Genomic DNA, 16,907 nt, shown 5'->3' with positions numbered 1-16,907 from the left:
AAAGTTCAAAATTATGTGCACATGATTGTTGTCAAGCTCTGACTTCCCCAGGGTGAGAGGAAACCAGAGCGTGGCAAAACACTAAAGCGCGCTTAACAACGGTTTGTCAGCAGCAGCAAGCCCGGCTGAGCCCATCTGCAGTTCTCTTTCTGATGCAGCCACCAGATGTGGCAAAAGGGGAAATAAAACAGCATCCCCCTTGAGGCCAGATAGTCGCGTTAGCCAGTAGCGCCACACAGCCCCTTCACAGACGTAATCCAACAAAAGCTTTCGTGAGTCAATGCTTAGCAGGCGGATAACCCTTGATGACACACAGCTCAGTTACGTTGGATTAAATACTTTTAGCATTTAAAGTGCCAAGTGGGGGTCCCCCATAGCCTCCCCCCCCCCGGGGTCCGGGGCACACTGCGCACTTCAGCTCAGGAGCTCCCCAGGAGGGAGCCTCCCCGCAGCCGCTCGGGATGAGTCCTCGACCGCTCTACCACGCCGGCCAAGAGGCAAAGGCAAACGGCAAAGGGAGAAGAAGAGGAGGGCGGGGGCCTGACTCCCCCTCCCCGTCCCCCACTCTCACCTCCCTGGGAGAAGGGGCCGAAGCCAGCAGCGACGAGACGTAGCGGTCCACCTCCGCCCTGCTGCGCCTCATCATGGCGGCGACCGAGGAAGGCCGAGCCTGGCCCGCAGCGTCGTCACGGAGAAAAGCTCCAGCCGAGCCTTCGCCGGCCCTCGAGAAACACCGTTTGGAGGCCAAATAACGCCACTCCACGCGACAGATGGCGCGGCTAAAAGGTTGCTGTTGCGTCAGCGCCGACGCGCCGGAAGCGTACGGAAGTGAGGTACAGCCCTAAGATTTAAAATTTTTTTAAAAAATCTTCCCTTTAGGGCTTTTTTTGTCGAAAATTCCACTTCAATATGTTTTCTTGACAGGCTCAGAGTTTTCTTACGATTCCAAATACATAGGCGGGGGCAGCTCAGCTCAAGAGCAGGGAAGCAAACTAATAACTTCGGTCATTAATGCCTGAGTAAATAGAGGAGGGACCTCAACCTTTCTCCGCCCCTGTCAGCATCCGGGTATCTGTAATAAAGACTTAGGACATTTTTAGTCGGGGGCTTTTTTGTACCCTTTTTAACAATTTTATTTGCGCTATAGTTTATAAGCACGTTAGGAAACGGTGTTTAAAGCAGTTGTTAGAGGATGTCCAGGTGAACTAATTTCGTTTCTTGACGGTTTAACTCAAGGAACTTTATTTTTCTATCGGTTCTACCAGTTACAAAATTTGAAATAAATTTGAACTTGATAATGTAATTTTGGCTTGTTTTGCATTCTAATATGCAGAACCGTTATCCTTGGAGTGATAAAAGACTACCTTGTGGGGAACTCAAAGTATATCTGATTTTAGTGTAGTTTCTTGCGTCCATATATATTTATATAGAGAGAAATGAAACATGCAAACACGAACCTGGAACTGGTAAACATTTTAACTGAGATATTGTTTCTTTAAGAAAACCCAATTTGTTGTATGGGAAATCCCCCACCCCTTTAGTTGGATGTGAAAAGCAGTATATCATGGCTGTGCAGGAATGGAGCACCATCCAATGTCTTATCCTTGTGATGTTTTAAATGGTTTCCTTGGTGGGGAAGGAATGATAATTTTGGGGGGAAAAGCTCATAAAGTCAGTCTGGGAAATTGAAACAAAAAAATTGGTGTCTCTAAATTCTGGAGAAACGAAACTCAGAAGGACAGACATGGAGAACTGCAATTTAGGGCTGTTTTTTATGACAGATTAAGAGCTGTGAAGGAGTCATGATCTAAGCTCTATAAACCAGAGAAACTAAGTAGTGAGCAAACAACCAAGAAGGGGTAAAACATTGTTGCAGCTTTATCATATCGCTAGCTATGCTGAAGAGTATTCTACCGCAAGACAAATACAAAACTGAACTTTGCACCCCCTTGAACTGGCAATTTGAGGACAACAAAGCCCACATAAACAAAGATTGCCTGCATCAGATTTTGCTGCAAAAATCTAGAAGCATGCATTTTCCCACTGATTTAGCTCCCATAGTTTTCAGGCTATTTTTCTGTTTATTTTTCTCGTGTTATTCTGCTTCCATCTCCCATTCACACCCAACAGCCAACCTACATTTATGTATCCCTTTGTCTTCAGCCCCCACCGCCAAAGCAGCCTCTGCCTAGGTAAACTATGGCCAAATTGTGTGTAACTTGCCACTGAACCAGGCCCAGTCGCATAATAGAGAACCCTGAATGACTTGTGGACAGGCGCCTCACTTTTCCCTGTATCCCTCTCCTCCACTGTATTTTTTCCTCCTTCTGACAACCCTCATATCCTGTCCCCTTTTCTTGCCTCATTCTCATCTTTTCAGCCATTCACCAACCTACCTGATATCTGTCTCCCATCTTCAGCTATATTTACTATTTATTTACCCCCTCTACAATGGAGACCAAAGAGCTTATATTACTCCCCTCTAATTTTTAACCTCACAACAACCCTTTGATGCAGGTTAGGCTGAAAATATAAGACTGGCTCCAAATCACCTAATGAGCTTCCACAGCAAGAAAATAATTTGAACCCACCTCTCCCAAACTCTGCCTTGAAGCTCTAACTCACAGGTGTCAAACTTGCGGCCCTCCAGATGTTCATAAACCACAATTCCCATCAGCCCTTGCCAGTATAGCCAATGCTCATGTTGGGAGGGACTGATGGGAATTGTAGTTCATGAACATCTGGAGGGCTGCGAGTCTGACACCCCTGCTCTAACTACTACACCACACTGGCTTTCATGGACTCCTGTTGTTGAACAGTAGCAAGTAGGCAGGCCTACATGAGTCATAGAAGCCAGATGGTATCAAGTAACCTAGTGATTGCTGTCAGCCCTAGCTCTGATGACTCTTCCCTCAAAGACCAAAGCAACCCGGGGAAAGGATCTTTCCTGCTCCCCTTTACTATCTAATCTGGAGGAACCGGGTTTGATTCCCAGCTCTGCCGCCTGAGCTGTGGAGGCTTATCTGGGAAATTCAAATTAGCCTGTACACTCCCACACACGCCAGCTGGGTGTCCTTGGGCTAGTCACAGCTTCTCGGAGCTCTCTCAGCCCCACCTACCTCACAGGGTGTTTGTTGTGAGGGGGGAAGGGCAAGGAGATTGTAAGCCCCTTTGAGTCTCCTGCAGGAGAGAAAGGGGGGATATAAATCCAAACTCTTCTTCTTCCTCCTCACAGAAACCAAACTTTGCAATGTTGTGATTGTTTAGGAATGGCAATGAAAGGAATCTATTTAGTAAAGCTACATGTGCTCTATTTATAATTGAGAGAACTATGAAGTCTATCTTTAAAGATTGTAATGAACCTTGGAATCTCTGGCATTTGCTGCAGCTGTGTAAGGGACGGAGTAATGTTCAAAGTTTTACAGAGACGTTAACCATAAGGCTTTCTATCAAGAACTTTGTTTAGCCCTTTCCTAAACAGCAGCCAGTTTGGAGAGTCCTAATGCATCTCTGACTCTGAATAGATTAAAAAGCAAAATTTAAACAGTGGAGTGGAGTAAGAATTACTACTCTTTTAAGAATTACTACTCACAAAGTCAGAAATGGAAGCAAGGAGACAACAGCTCTCCTTCTTGAACTTGCAAGATCAAAAACAGAAGAAACAAGTTAGAATTGATTACTACTTGCAAGATAAGACTCCTGTGGAGGAGTTTATGAATAAACTCCCCTTACTAATAGGTTTGCAGCTTTGGAAAATGCACAAGCCTTCTCCTCAGGAACAACTCAGGAGGAAACCTCTTAAGATGCCTGTAATAAGAGAAAAGAATCCCTTTGTTTTAACACCTGAGTTGTCAAAGATGCTGGAGATTTTTTTCTAATCAGGCTGTATTAATCTCTATGACCTTAAAACTGTTATTGGAGTATTGGAGTAAAACCGGACACTTTAAATAGCCCCTGCCAGTTAATGGAACAAACTGACAGAGGAGCCTCACCATGTGGTAAGCAATTTAGTGAATGTCAACTCCCCCACAAATTTACCCTAGTATTTCACTCCCCACTTTACAAACTTTTAAAGGAACCAAGTAGCTCTTTTTATAGGTGAGACCAAATTAAATTGTAAAATATGGTGTCATTACCAGTCAATCAAGAAATTTCTAAGTTTAATACTGAATTGCAAGCTTACTAAGACCCGCCTACTTAAATTTGAATGCTGGTTGTTGTGGGTTTTCCGGGCTTTGACAATACATTGAATTTGAATACCTTCCAAGTTCTGGCTGTTATAAAAGACTTATATTGTCTTTTGCACGAATGGAGATCTCCTTACATCTTTTAAGAATTTGTGATTTTCTGCTCATTTTGGGGGTTTTAAACCTCGTTTTAAAAGAAACACTTCAGATTTTAATGCATGTGTGGACATTGTTGGAAACACAACAGATCTTCCAATTACAGAGATCAGTTCCCTCTTCTGGTTGCCAACTCTATGTTGGGGAATTCCTAGAGATTTGGGGGTGGAGCTTTGGGATGGCAAGAGTTGAAGAGGAAAATGACCTCAGTGGGGTATAATGCCCTGGGCCCAGAGTCCAACCTCCAAAATAGGCATTTTCTCCAGGGGAATTGATCTCTGTCATTTGGGTAATTCTGGGCAAGTGTAACAAACTCATACTAAATTTTGAGACTCTACCCTCCCACCCTGGTGGTAACAAGAGGCAGCTGAGTTTAGGACAGCACTTGGAAAACTGGCATGTGACCACTCCATTGCCACTGTAAAGGCTTCTGTATTTGCAGCATCATCAAGAGCACAACACGTCATTGTGTGGAAGTAATCAATGCCTCCCACAGATTAGGGTAGGATGGAAAGGACTCGCCTTGGCAAAAATATCATGATGGCCTGCTAGCATAACTTCAGAAAACTCATGAAGAAATACTCTGTACTTCAAAATGATGATGCATATTTATGTGTATAGACACATTTCTGTTATGTGAACTTATGACAATAGGAACTTGAAGAATCAGCTCTGATGCAACGTGACATCAGCACAGTCCATTGTTTCTTCATTTGATCCATTATTGTTCCACCTGGCTGGATTGTACTATTTGAACTTAATTTTGAGCATATTACCATCTCTGTAGGTGGAATAATTGATGTGTGATATCTGAAATTTGATAACTTGTATAATGATTTTGTATGACTTCTGTAAATCTAATACATATTAGCCATTTTATATTTTTGAGCCTATTATACACAGTATGGCTTTTTGCTTTTTTTCTTCAGTCTGCCAGCATAACCCCACATGCGTGGAGAGGAAACATGGATACATAAACACACTAGAGTAGCCCCAACAGAAACTGCAGAGTGTTCCAATGCAGCTTCATACAAGGCATGGACTGAAATTGGTTCAGTGACTGTAGGGATGAGCTGCTGACCCAGCAGCACCGTAAGTAGAGCGCTGGAACACCGGCGCTCCTACGGTCTTCTGGTCGCACCGCTCCCCCACCCCTCACCCCCCGATGAGTCACGGGTCATGAACTGCCTGGCTCACAACCACCAGGTGTCCCAGACAAAGGGACAATGGTCTTGCCCCCAGGTGAGGATTAGGCCCAGACGCTGATGCTCCTCTCCGCACGTAGCAGCCAGGTGAGATCATGCATCACATGATGATCTCAGTCTCCCGCTCTCCCGGATTTCCCGATCCAGCCCTTCCTACACGCCCCCGCTATAATGCATAATAAAAGGTGCCAGGGAACCAGCATCACGCTGCGAGAGTAAAGCTTAGGAACACGGACACCCGCGCTCCCGCTGCTGGCGCTCTCCACCAGATGAAACCTCCGCGTCTCGCCTCTTCCTTACCGACGACCCTGCGGGGATGACTACAAGCGACTGTGCTTTAGTCTGTCACTCCTAATATGGAAGCCCCCGAAGAGAAAACAGGGAGTTACAGAAACAATTGGTTTTTGAGTCTCAAAGCAGCTTACAAACTCCTTCCCTTCCTCTCCCCACAAAGCACCTAGGTAAAGCCTTTCTCTCAAATCACACTTTGTAGAGAATACTTGAATTCACATTTGTCACTGCTATTGAACATTATACATTATTGTCCTTCCAGAGAGACTTCAAAAAGGATTTATATATATTGTTGCCAACTTTCAAGACCTTGGGGAAGAGGACAGCTATTTAATACCACCAGTTTCTTAGTTCCAAAAATAGAAAGCAGAAGTAGATAACACTGTATTTTATTGACACATTAATACAGTATAAACTCATCTGGAGCTGGGACTATTTTATTTCATGTACTATTTTATAATATCTGCCAGGAAATGTGCCTTGAAAACTCAAGCATCTTCCATCATTTCAAGACGAGTCTATAAATCCAAAGAGTGTAATGTATGTTATCTTTTGGAATACTGCATACATTTTCTGAATAAAAATATAAAATTAACACTATATAAAGGATAAATACTTTGGTTATTATTGCATAAGTATGGCAGATTAAGGCACAAGAAGGAAATGAAACACAAAAGCACAAGGGAAAATGTCTGTTACATAGAATGATTCCTGCAGAATTCAAGTAGTTTTGCTAGTGACAGCAGGACAATGCTGTTCTCCACTTTTGTATGGAATCCTAAAATTACACAACCCAGAATAGTCTTGCTGAGGTTAAGAACAACAGACTTTGTTCTGATGAGCACAAATTAAGGTTGTAATCCTATGCACAGTTTTCTGGGAGTAAACCCATTTTAAAAAGCATACCTTATTCTGAATAAACAGACATAAGACTGCACTGTAAATGCCAATCATTAGTAGCCTTTGAACAGTACAATATTTCTGCATGTTATAAATCTTTAAAATATTTAAAGAATGGCAAATAACTCTTATATTCAGAAAGCTTTCAGTGTGCTACTGGATTTTTGTTTGATTTTGCTACAGTAGACTAACATGGTTCTCCTTTGCCACTATCAGGAGAATTTCTGACAAAATATAGATTCCTCCTAAATGTTGCGAATGCTGTTTTGTTCTTGTAAAATCTTCCAATATTCGGAGTAAGAACAGTTCATCTGAAAATGCCTGTGGCATCATATTGGCTCAAAAACAAAAAAGCAACTAGCAAGACCTACATGATTTTGTTTCTTTAACAAGAACAGTCAGATTTGTAGGCACCCATCTAGTCATTCTGAATATTGCAGGCTGGCTGTACCAGAGCACAAATAAAAATTAGCACCAAAGTTGGGTTCTTCACCAAATTTAGTCCTCATTTGTACCAGTAGTGCTTTCGTGGAAGGGAACTACCTGGTCAATACAGAATCTAGTGATTATTTTTAAGTTTTATGTATCAACTGGTCTCACATATGTGCCCCTGCTATCATCCTACAAACTCGAAACACAACTGCAACCACAAATGTGGGTTTAGTTGGCAAACACCGAACCATAGAAACAAAAATATATCACAATCACTATACCCAGGCTGCTTAAGGTTCTAATATTCTTAACACAAGCACATACATGAAAAGTGAATTTCAAGATCAGTTACAACCATGTCAATTTTTGCAATTTTGCAACAATTTTGTTTCAGTGTTGATTATCTGATTTGTACAAATAACTTAATGTATCTAGTATAGATGCAACTGGCTACACATTGCATATCTTATATTAAAATTCACTTTTCATTTATGTGCTTGTGTTAAGAATATTAGAGCCTTAAGCAGCCTGGGTATAGTGACTGTGTGATATATTTTTTGTTTCTTCTGTTTGGTGTTCCTGGGTATAGTGACTGTGTGATATATTTTTTGTTTCTTCTGTTTGGTGTTCCTACAAACTGTCAACATTTTTTCTTTCGTCTCTTCCTGACCTTGGCCCAATTGGTGAGAGTCACTCTGGACTCAGAGAAATAATTAGCAGTGCCTTCCTAAGCAGTTACACTCTTCTAAGCCCACTGAGCTCTGCTTAGTATGCTACATGGTGCCCCACGTCCACTAAAATGGTTCCCACTGTGGTATATAAAAGTCCCAGTTTTTATCTGCCATTTACTACGCAAATATGATGTATGCATCTACAAATATATGTGTAAAATACAGAATTTTAATGGTTGGGTATGAGATTATGCAAGATGTAAAAGGGTTTTCTAGAAGTATATTTTCAAGGTGGCGAGACAACAATTTCAATATGAAGCTAGTCATGCAGAGAGAAATGGGGGCAGGATATGCTTGGGTTCCAAAGACTCAGCAAAAGTAAGTCTCATAACAACAGTTTTGTTTCCTAATTTTTGCACGGCAAGAGGAAATCTGAAGCTGAGCCTCACTTCCTTCCCAGAGTTTCTGCTAGTTTCTTCAATCTTTTCTTGAGCTCCAGAGGAAACTTCTCGTAGCACTTCTTACAGACAGGCTTCATGTCAAATTCCACAAATTTGTTTCTACAATAAGCAAAGGGAAAAGAAAAAGAGATTGTTCCGGTAAAGCATACATACATTCACGTGAAAGCCAGTTTCGATTTGTACAGAAAGAAATCTTTACAACTCAGTGTAGATCAGACAATTCTTTTCTCGTTTTACTAACAAAAAAAGCATATACTAATGTACGTTATTAAAAGAAATATATCCTGTCTTTGCAAAAGAAATTTTTGTCCTCAAAAGCTTGCTAAATATTGTAAGCTAAGAAAGGTAGGAGATGTTGAACCTGGCTTTGTGGGTACCAGGAACTTCCAAAAAGCATCAAAAATGGCAGTCTGTGGAGGCTTGCAAGGCAGCAGGTGAGGTTCTGCAATCTGCTCAAGTATCTTGACCCAAGGGGTGAAGATGAAAACAGCATGTACCCTACATACAGCCCCTGTAAAAACACTGAACAGCTCAGACTTTCTCATATGGAAAAGGAGTTGTTCTTAAGAAGAGGTGGTAGTTCAAAGGGAAGGCAGATACTCCATTTTACACACTTGATGGCCATTCAAGTCAGTTAGGCCTTCATTGCACAGATATCAGAAATCATGGGATTGCTTCTTGATGATCCCAAAGTCATGCAATAAAATTCTAAAAGAAAACATATTCCCTAAAAACTGACCGAGGAGGAGGAAGGAGCACAGACAGCAGTAGAAAGGAATGAAGCATTTACAGACACGCTGGCTTTTTCTTTTTGATTTTGTCTTTATCCTTTGCTTCTCGCTCCCGTTTGGCAAGTCTCCGCTTAAACTCTTCAGGCATTTGGTCATAACAGTGTTTGCAGACAGGTTTGAGATCGATTTCTACAAACTTATCCCTTTCAGGTTGGGCAAAGAAGAAATAGAGGAGAGAAGAGTAAAGAGTAAAGATACAGGCACAGTAGAAAAGAGAAGTCAGCAGAATACAGAAATGGTGATAATGGTAAGTATATCAATAGGAAAGGATACCTATGCCTTTCTAGGGGCTGTAATTTTAACACTAATAATGATTTCATAATTGCAAAGGTGAGAAGTCCCTAAAATTCCTAATACTAAATATGCCCTTTGCGTACTGCATGTATTCTATGAGAGGCAAACTTTTTAAAAAGTTTGTATGCATTGTAGGGAGATTCAGTGAGTTCTGAATCAATCCAGTGTGCACCACTAATTTTAAAATGTTACATTTGCATCTCATGCATTGTAGGAAGCACAATTGGGTACTTGCTAATTTCAGAATGTGTGGAGTAGTCCTAAACAATCATACTGAACTGCTCTGCTTCATGCTATGTTTGTTTATATTCTCCCACTGGGAGGAAAGGAGAAATACATCCTATGTAACACTATGAACAGTGCAGAAAAATTCCTCCAAGAAACCAAGACTATACTCAGGGGTATAACAAAGGGACCATGTTGAACAAACACAGTTCTTGTTCCGTTTCCCTTCCCAGTGAAAGCAGTGGCAAATATACACCCACGTGACCTGATGTGGATGATTTCGCTACTGCTTTCATTATCATAAATACCCAACACACTTACTTGAGAGTTAACTTAGTGTTGCAAGTGGAGCATGCGAAGCAGTTGACACACCAGGCCTTATTCAAGGCGGACACAACTAGGAGAGAGCAGGGAATTTACACAATTAGCCAAAGGGGCCTTTTGTTCAACTACAGTGCAATTGCTATAACACACAGCAAACTGAGCATTTTTTTTGCAAGGATATACAAAACAAACATTACAAAGCCTTCCAGTCACTTTTGCATGTTTGAAACCAATCCAAATCGTTTACGTCCCAAACCTAAACATTTACACAGACATGTCTAACTGAAACACCAGCACCCCTAAAGTTCTGATATCACTGTACACCTGACTGCTCTTATAATTCAGGAAAGGTCACACATTTAAGAAAGCAGGCTTCAATGGAACTCAGTAGGAAAGCCAACGATGGAGGTGAAGGAATCCACCTTTATGTGTCTCACTGCAACAGAGTTTCAAGACCCCATTTAGCATCATTCTGGATTTTATTTTGAAATGCACTCAAAACACGTATCTATGGTAAACTTCTTTTTTCTTGTGTCATTTTCACTACAATGCTTTTTTCTGAAATGATGAAGAATGTTTAGGGGAATGGGAACTTACCATCTCCTTCAATCACACGATTACAGTGGAAGCAAACATCACCAAACAGCTGGGGACAGAAAGAACATTTTCAGAATCAGAATCCATAACGTTTTAAGGAATAAAAGCAGTTGAACATGTGTGTGGATGTGGGATTTTTGAATAAAAAAATTACAGATCATGGTAGCACTTATTTCATTACTGTAATTATTATAAACAACTAGGAAGGAGCTGATGCAATCTATTTTTAAAAGATGCAAACACAAGAGGATCGAGCTATTAATATAATCATGTTATTATTGTTTCTGGGTTATTATCATCATAATTTGCAAATCAATCAAATCAGTCTCTTGACAACATCTTTCCCTACTTAATTTCATCCAGGAACTCCCAAACTGCACTTTACCAGCTGCAAATAATGAATGGTGAAAAATCTTATTAAAAACAAGGGCCCCTTCCGCACTTGCAGAATAATGCATTTTCAAACCACTTTCACAACTGTTTGCAAGTAGATTTTGCTATTCCACACAGCTTCAAAGAGCATTGAAAGCAGTTTGAAAGTTGCATTATTCTGCATGTGCGGAATGAGCCAAGGAGAAATCCATAGGAACGTTTACATTCTAATATAAGGAGTTAGTTTTCTTTTATAGTCTGCCCACATTCCCAGTGAAGGTGACACATATACAAATCTGGTCAACGGCTACTGCATTAACTTTCATATTTGTATTATCATGACATGAAAATTAGATACAAAAATGACCACTAGGTGGTGTACTGTAAAGGAATGATTTCATATCTAGTCTCTGTATGATGTAGTTTCCACATACTAACCCAAACCTGTAAAATGGCAACTTTTTTTTAAAGGGGGCTAATATGGAAGGGTATTCCTTCAGCATCAAATAACTATGTGATAATTTATACAACCTTGGAATTAGGGAATAAACAAAATCAGTAAGCTAATACATATGGGACGTCTTAGAATAGGCTGGATTTTACTATATCAGTCTTTTTATCCCATGTGTATATAGTTTTCCTCATGCTGCTTGCCACATAGTCATAATGTTTCAGTATTTATGAAAAATAAAACTGAAATGAATTCAAAAATATTCATCTATATTCAACGTATACTGCAAAAAATCTGTATGTAAACCAATTACAGCCACAGCTGATAATTGAAACCATCTTCCAGAATGTGTTTTGAATCTAGAAACCAAGAAGAAAAATACTTGCATGCCAAATCAAAGCCAGATTATCACACACATCAAACATCAAAGCTTTTAAAACAGATTCTCATCCCAAGCCTCTCTATCGTGAATGTTGGAAAGGTGCTGAATTTGACATCTATGGGATTTTCATCTCATCTTTTATTACAAGATATAAAAAAAGCCAAACTGGGACATCAACACATTACTACAAAGTAAGATACAACCATACCTGATTGTAATGGGTTTCACAATATGCCAGTCCCTTTCTCTCATAGTGGCGGTGACCTAGGAATGGTTTCTCACATTTCGCACAAACAAAATGCTGCAAAGAAAAAACATTATGGGTTAACTGTACAAAAGTTACTGGGTTGGATCTTTTGGGCATTTCACCAGTGGGAACAGACTGATCTGTTTCTCCCCAGCAGCTCCCAAAAGACATAATGGGAGCCAAACATTCCATATAGATGAAGAGCCATATTTGCCAGGGGCTACAGTGAGGAGAAAAATCAGGGAAGATTTCCCTTCCTTCTTACCCTAGTGCAGGGGTCTGCAACCTGCGGCTCTCCAGATGTTTATGGACTACAAATCCCATCAGCCAATTGGCCATGCTGGCAGGGCTGATGGGATTTGTAGTCCATGAACATCTGGAGAGCCGCAGGTTGCAGACCCCTGCCCTAGTCGAACCGCTACAGAATCTTTTGGGCATTTCACCAGTGGAAGCAGACTGATCTTTGCTTTTCCTCCACAGCTACCTCTGTCCTCCCAAAAGATACATAATGGGAGTCAAATACCCTATATAGACAAACTGCCATATTTGCCAGGGGGCAACAGTGAGGAGACAAATTAAGAAGATTTCCCCTCCCTATTCTTACACTAGTGGAATATGCACAGAATCCAGCTGATTTCTTTTGAAGCTGGTAAAAGGATCAGTCACTGTATGACTCTGAGGCGGATTCCGCATGGGCCAAAAACAGCAGTGAAAAGGGGCTTAAAACGGTGTAAAGGGTTTACACCATTTTCACTCCGCTGTTTTTGGCCCATGCAGAATCCGCCTGAGTGTGTCATTTAATCTTCACTTTCATACATTGTACTTGAATTAAACTATATTCATCTTTTCAAGACTGCTCCTTCTTTGTCTCTCATTTGCAACCATATTTAAAAACATTGGCCTACCACACACAACACATTAAAATGTATTTGGTGATTAAGATTTCCAAAGCAGTCTTAGACATCTCCTCCCGCCCCATTTCATTCAAAAGCCCTCCTTATCAAATTTATCAGCCTCAAAATAATATTGTTCCAACAAAGGCAACAAAATAAACCATCTTACATGAAGTGGAACTACAATATAGTCTCTGCATTCTAAACATTCTTCTTTTATAACACTCTGTTCAGAAATCAAAATGCATCTTTGTAAACATTAGAAGGATTCACAATTTTTTGCTATGTGCTGTGCTGTAGTCCATGCGGTGATAAATAAAGCATTACAGCTGATGTCAGTAAGACCTTCCTTAAAATGTTGTTTAGGAAGAAAGCTCACTAACATATTTACTCAAAATGAAGGTAACTCTGAATATAAGATTATCTCCCCTACACAAAAAGTTATTTATGACTGAACATACAAGAATTTAAGATCACCCCTCTTTTTCGATGGCATACCTGGAACAAAACTAGTCTTGCATTCAACTAAATAGTGTATTCCCTTCCTCTTAAGACAGTGCAAAAAGAAGACAGGAATGATGAAATAATTGAGCAATTATTAGATAATGTTTATGATCTCGCAGAACAATTCCTCCAATGGAAGAAGGGCAGTTTTCACTGATTCCCTGCCAGTGCAGACCCTTAAATTATGGGGAGATTAGTTTGTTGGGCTAGTTTCCGGCCTGTAGCAATCTTTGGCCCAGGAGAGTGAGATATTAAATGAAATAAATAATAAAAAATAACTCCCTCCTGCTGCTGTTCCTGGGGTCACCTCTCTTCTGGGAGAAGCAATTCAGGGATCATTTTGGGAAGTAGTGGTACAGGGAAGATGAGACAGCTTTGTTCTGTTTCTTCTGCCAGCTGAGATTTACAGTGAGATTCAAGCCAATAAAAGGTACAGCATACTGACTCAGACTAGCCTGATTTCATTAGATCTCAGAAATTAAGCAAGGTCAGCCCTGGCTAGTAGTTGAGGGGATACCTTCAAGGAATACCATGGTTGTGATGTGGAGGCAGGCAATGGCAAACCACCTCTGAACATTTCTTGCCTTGAAAACCTTATGGGGTTGCCATAAGTCAGCTGTGACTTGATGGGGAAAAAATCCTTTATATCTCCCATCTTAACCAATGGAATTTATTCCACTGAAATATGTGAGATGCATTTCCAAAGAAAATGTTCATCTTTATTTTAAAAACATTTTTAGTTCTCTCTCTGACTTCAAATAGACAATTTAAAAAGCAGAAGTTTATAAATGTTTAAGGAGTGATGCTTTTGCCTATTATAACGTATCACAGCTTATAAAATGACTCAGAATCTAGTAACTTCTGAAGACTGCGTCTTCATATCTAATTCTTTTCCCGAACAAAATGCATGCATATGCTTACTTCAACGTGCCACTGCTTTCCCATTGCATTCACCACTCGCCCTTCAATGGGTCTCCTGCATGCTCCACAGATGGGGACCCCCATTTTGTCATGGCAAGGCAAGCAGTACAACTCTCCCTTCAGTTCTCGAGCATCAGCAGTAAGTTCCTTTCTGTTAATGATACAAATGGAAATAATCCAACCAGAAACCATGAAAATGGAAAAACTGGAAACACTGGCAGTATTAGAAACCCAATGATAGAAATATGTTTCCACTGAGGAATGTTCCAGAAGAAAAAGGTTCATTATGATATCTGCATTATAAACTGGAATGTATACTCCAGTATTTGGGCACTTCGGTGCCAACAACTAAGAATCAATTATTTTTACAGAATGGCATGAAGACTGCTCCATAAAACAACTCTTGAAAAAGTCACTTTCAGCTTCAGGGATCCATTTTAAATAGACTTCTATCATGCAAAGTGAATATAAATAACACATTAAGGTGAATTTTGCTTCTGACTCATGAACATTGGTAAAAATCCATTGTTGTAGGACTCAATTTATCCAACTTGCATGTGTCTAGAGTCCCAACATTACCTTCCTGTTGGGGGAATATCAAAGTGGACCTGGCCCTGAAATGCTGTAATTCAGATGTTTCCATCTCACTGGGTCTACTAGAGAAACCAAAGTCCAGTTTGTGTCACCATTAGCAGGTCTATGCCCCGGATGAACCAAGCTAATCCCATCAAAAAAGGCCTTGTTGAGGGAATTATAGTAGCTAAGCCTGCAATCTTTTAATTAAGAAGAAGAAATAATTCATTGTATTTGGCTGTGGGCCTTCACAATAGGTTAAAATAAACAAAATACAAAATGTCACAAAAATATTAAAAAATATATAAAGTACAAATCATAAACATAGGTTAAAATACCCCCCCCCCCATTATACTATACAACACAGTAGCACACAGTAAATGCCGTTCAGTTCATAAAAGCTTTATGTTCTAGTTGGAAATTTTAGTAGTATATTTGGATCATAATTTCCTAACAGCCCAAGCAAAAAAGTGAAGCTCTATATGAAATAAATGAATCTATTTCAGATAGGAGAGGTGTCAATTTCTAAAGGTAAGAACAAAAGTTTAGGTCTGCTAATATTCCAGCAAGAAATTTAGATCTGGGTTCTCTATAAAAAGGACAGTATAAAACATTATATAGTAGGTCCTTCATTACTGGCTCCCCACAAATGCATACACATGAGGCCAATTGAGTCAGGGAGTATCTTCCAGTCAATAATGCTGGTGCCGTTGTCAAGAAACCGACAGAAATTAGTGTCATTCTGAGTTTATGAGAGGTAGTATTTACCAGATGGTCAGATCTTATGTGGCTTTTTAAAAACAAAATTAAACCAAGGGGAACCATTGGACTGAGATATGTCTTGCCTGTCAAACATGACACCACATGTAAACAACCAGTCACATAGATTTAATCTAGCTGCAGGGGCAATTTGCCTGGTATCTGGTACAGAGTAGCCCGTGGTAATGTTATTATAATTAGTCACTTGCTACTCTTCATTATGCCACAGTGCATCAAAACACAATTTGCTAAATAAATTACTAGAAGTTGTATTCTGTTTATTCCACAGGGCAATGTGGTACTGACTGATGGCAATCCAATCAGGGCAGCTGGATAACGTTTGGATTCTGTGCATAAAAAGGTTTTGTAGAGGCTAGACAGACTGTCATTCCAGTCCCACACCTCAACACCATAAAAGACTTGAGGAACATCCTTACTTGTGAACAGCTTAAAGGGTGGAGCTATTAAAAAACCTACCCTGACAAAATAAAACCTCAGGATGGCTCCTATCAAAGATCTAATAGTTGTCAATTGAGCTGACCAGTTTAGAGGCTCACTGAAGCCTAGAGCTAGGTATTTAAAAGTACTAGTTTGCTCTAGTACTATGGATACTCTAATACCATGTATGCTCCATTGAAACTTTAGATGTTTTTCTAAAAACAACCACTTTGGTCTTAACATAATTAATGGTAAGAAACTTCTTTGCAGTAATTGCCTAGTTCATTAAGCAATCTCTTTAGGTCAATGCATGTTAGAGAAATCAGAGTCATATCTTTCAGAGATTTTTGAGATCCCAGTGAGGGAGGAACATATGTTGACCCAGACAGCCTCGATAACAATATCATTTACATAAAACTTAAAAAGCATAGCAGACAAAATGCACCCCGGCTTAACCTCCTGAGAACTGGAATGTTCTCAGTTAGGGATTCTGATGCACTCACCCTTATTTTGACAAGGATAGCAGTGTACAGTTCCTCTACAAGGAAATCAAACGTTTATCAACATTCATTCTACCTTTGCTTCATCCAGAGATGGCATCTATCAACAGAATCAAAGGCTGCTAAATCAATGGAGGCCACATACAAACTTTGGTAGGACCCTTTGGTTTACAATGGAGTCAATTCCTACTGAATCCAATGGGAATTACTGGATTCAAAGGATTGAAAGATATGTATTTTATTCACTGCTAAACCTTTGATATACTTTGCCTACATTTTAAGCAATATTTTGAAATGCAAACATTTTTTAAAATGTTATTAAAAAAAAATTAA

At 40.0% G+C, this 16,907-nt stretch overlaps 2 protein-coding genes and 1 long non-coding RNA gene across 11 annotated transcripts in view; 1 reads left to right on the top strand and 2 right to left on the bottom strand.

Moving 5' to 3' along the window:
- LOC125431532 (E3 SUMO-protein ligase RanBP2-like) overlaps positions 1–998 on the bottom strand; it is a 37,986-nt gene extending 36,988 nt beyond the window's left edge. For 2 of the 3 annotated variants that reach the window (XM_048494406.1, XM_048494407.1), the window contains exon 1: positions 572–998. In XM_048494406.1, the coding sequence (XP_048350363.1) occupies positions 572–646 (75 nt within the window). In that variant the 5' untranslated portion in view covers positions 647–998. The remainder of the gene's footprint in view (positions 1–571) is intronic. The other variant, XM_048494408.1, reaches the window with a different exon arrangement.
- Positions 580–16,891, top strand: LOC125431534. Its single transcript, XR_007244315.1, has 3 exons — positions 580–833; positions 9,245–9,341; positions 15,926–16,891. It is a non-coding gene; the product is annotated as an uncharacterized LOC125431534 (long non-coding RNA).
- LIMS1 (LIM zinc finger domain containing 1) overlaps positions 6,213–16,907 on the bottom strand; it is a 66,341-nt gene continuing 55,646 nt past the window's right edge. For 4 of the 7 annotated variants that reach the window (XM_048494409.1, XM_048494416.1, XM_048494414.1 and 1 more), the window contains exons 6-11: positions 14,305–14,455; positions 11,948–12,040; positions 10,535–10,583; positions 9,935–10,010; positions 9,043–9,237; positions 8,267–8,402 (exon numbers count right to left, since the gene is read on the bottom strand). In XM_048494409.1, the coding sequence (XP_048350366.1) occupies positions 9,090–9,237; positions 9,935–10,010; positions 10,535–10,583; positions 11,948–12,040; positions 14,305–14,455 (517 nt within the window). In that variant the 3' untranslated portion in view covers positions 8,267–8,402; positions 9,043–9,089. Of the gene's footprint in view, positions 8,403–9,042; positions 9,238–9,934; positions 10,011–10,534; positions 10,584–11,947; positions 12,041–14,304; positions 14,456–16,907 lie in introns of all 7 variants that reach the window. The other 3 variants (XM_048494411.1, XM_048494415.1, XM_048494413.1) reach the window with 1 other exon arrangement.

Source organism: Sphaerodactylus townsendi, linkage group LG04 (assembly GCF_021028975.2).
Source record: "Sphaerodactylus townsendi isolate TG3544 linkage group LG04, MPM_Stown_v2.3, whole genome shotgun sequence".
Taxonomy (NCBI): Eukaryota; Metazoa; Chordata; class Lepidosauria; order Squamata; family Sphaerodactylidae; genus Sphaerodactylus; species Sphaerodactylus townsendi.
Note: the sequence above shows the minus strand (reverse complement) of the source record. Positions and strands in the feature narration are given on the sequence as shown.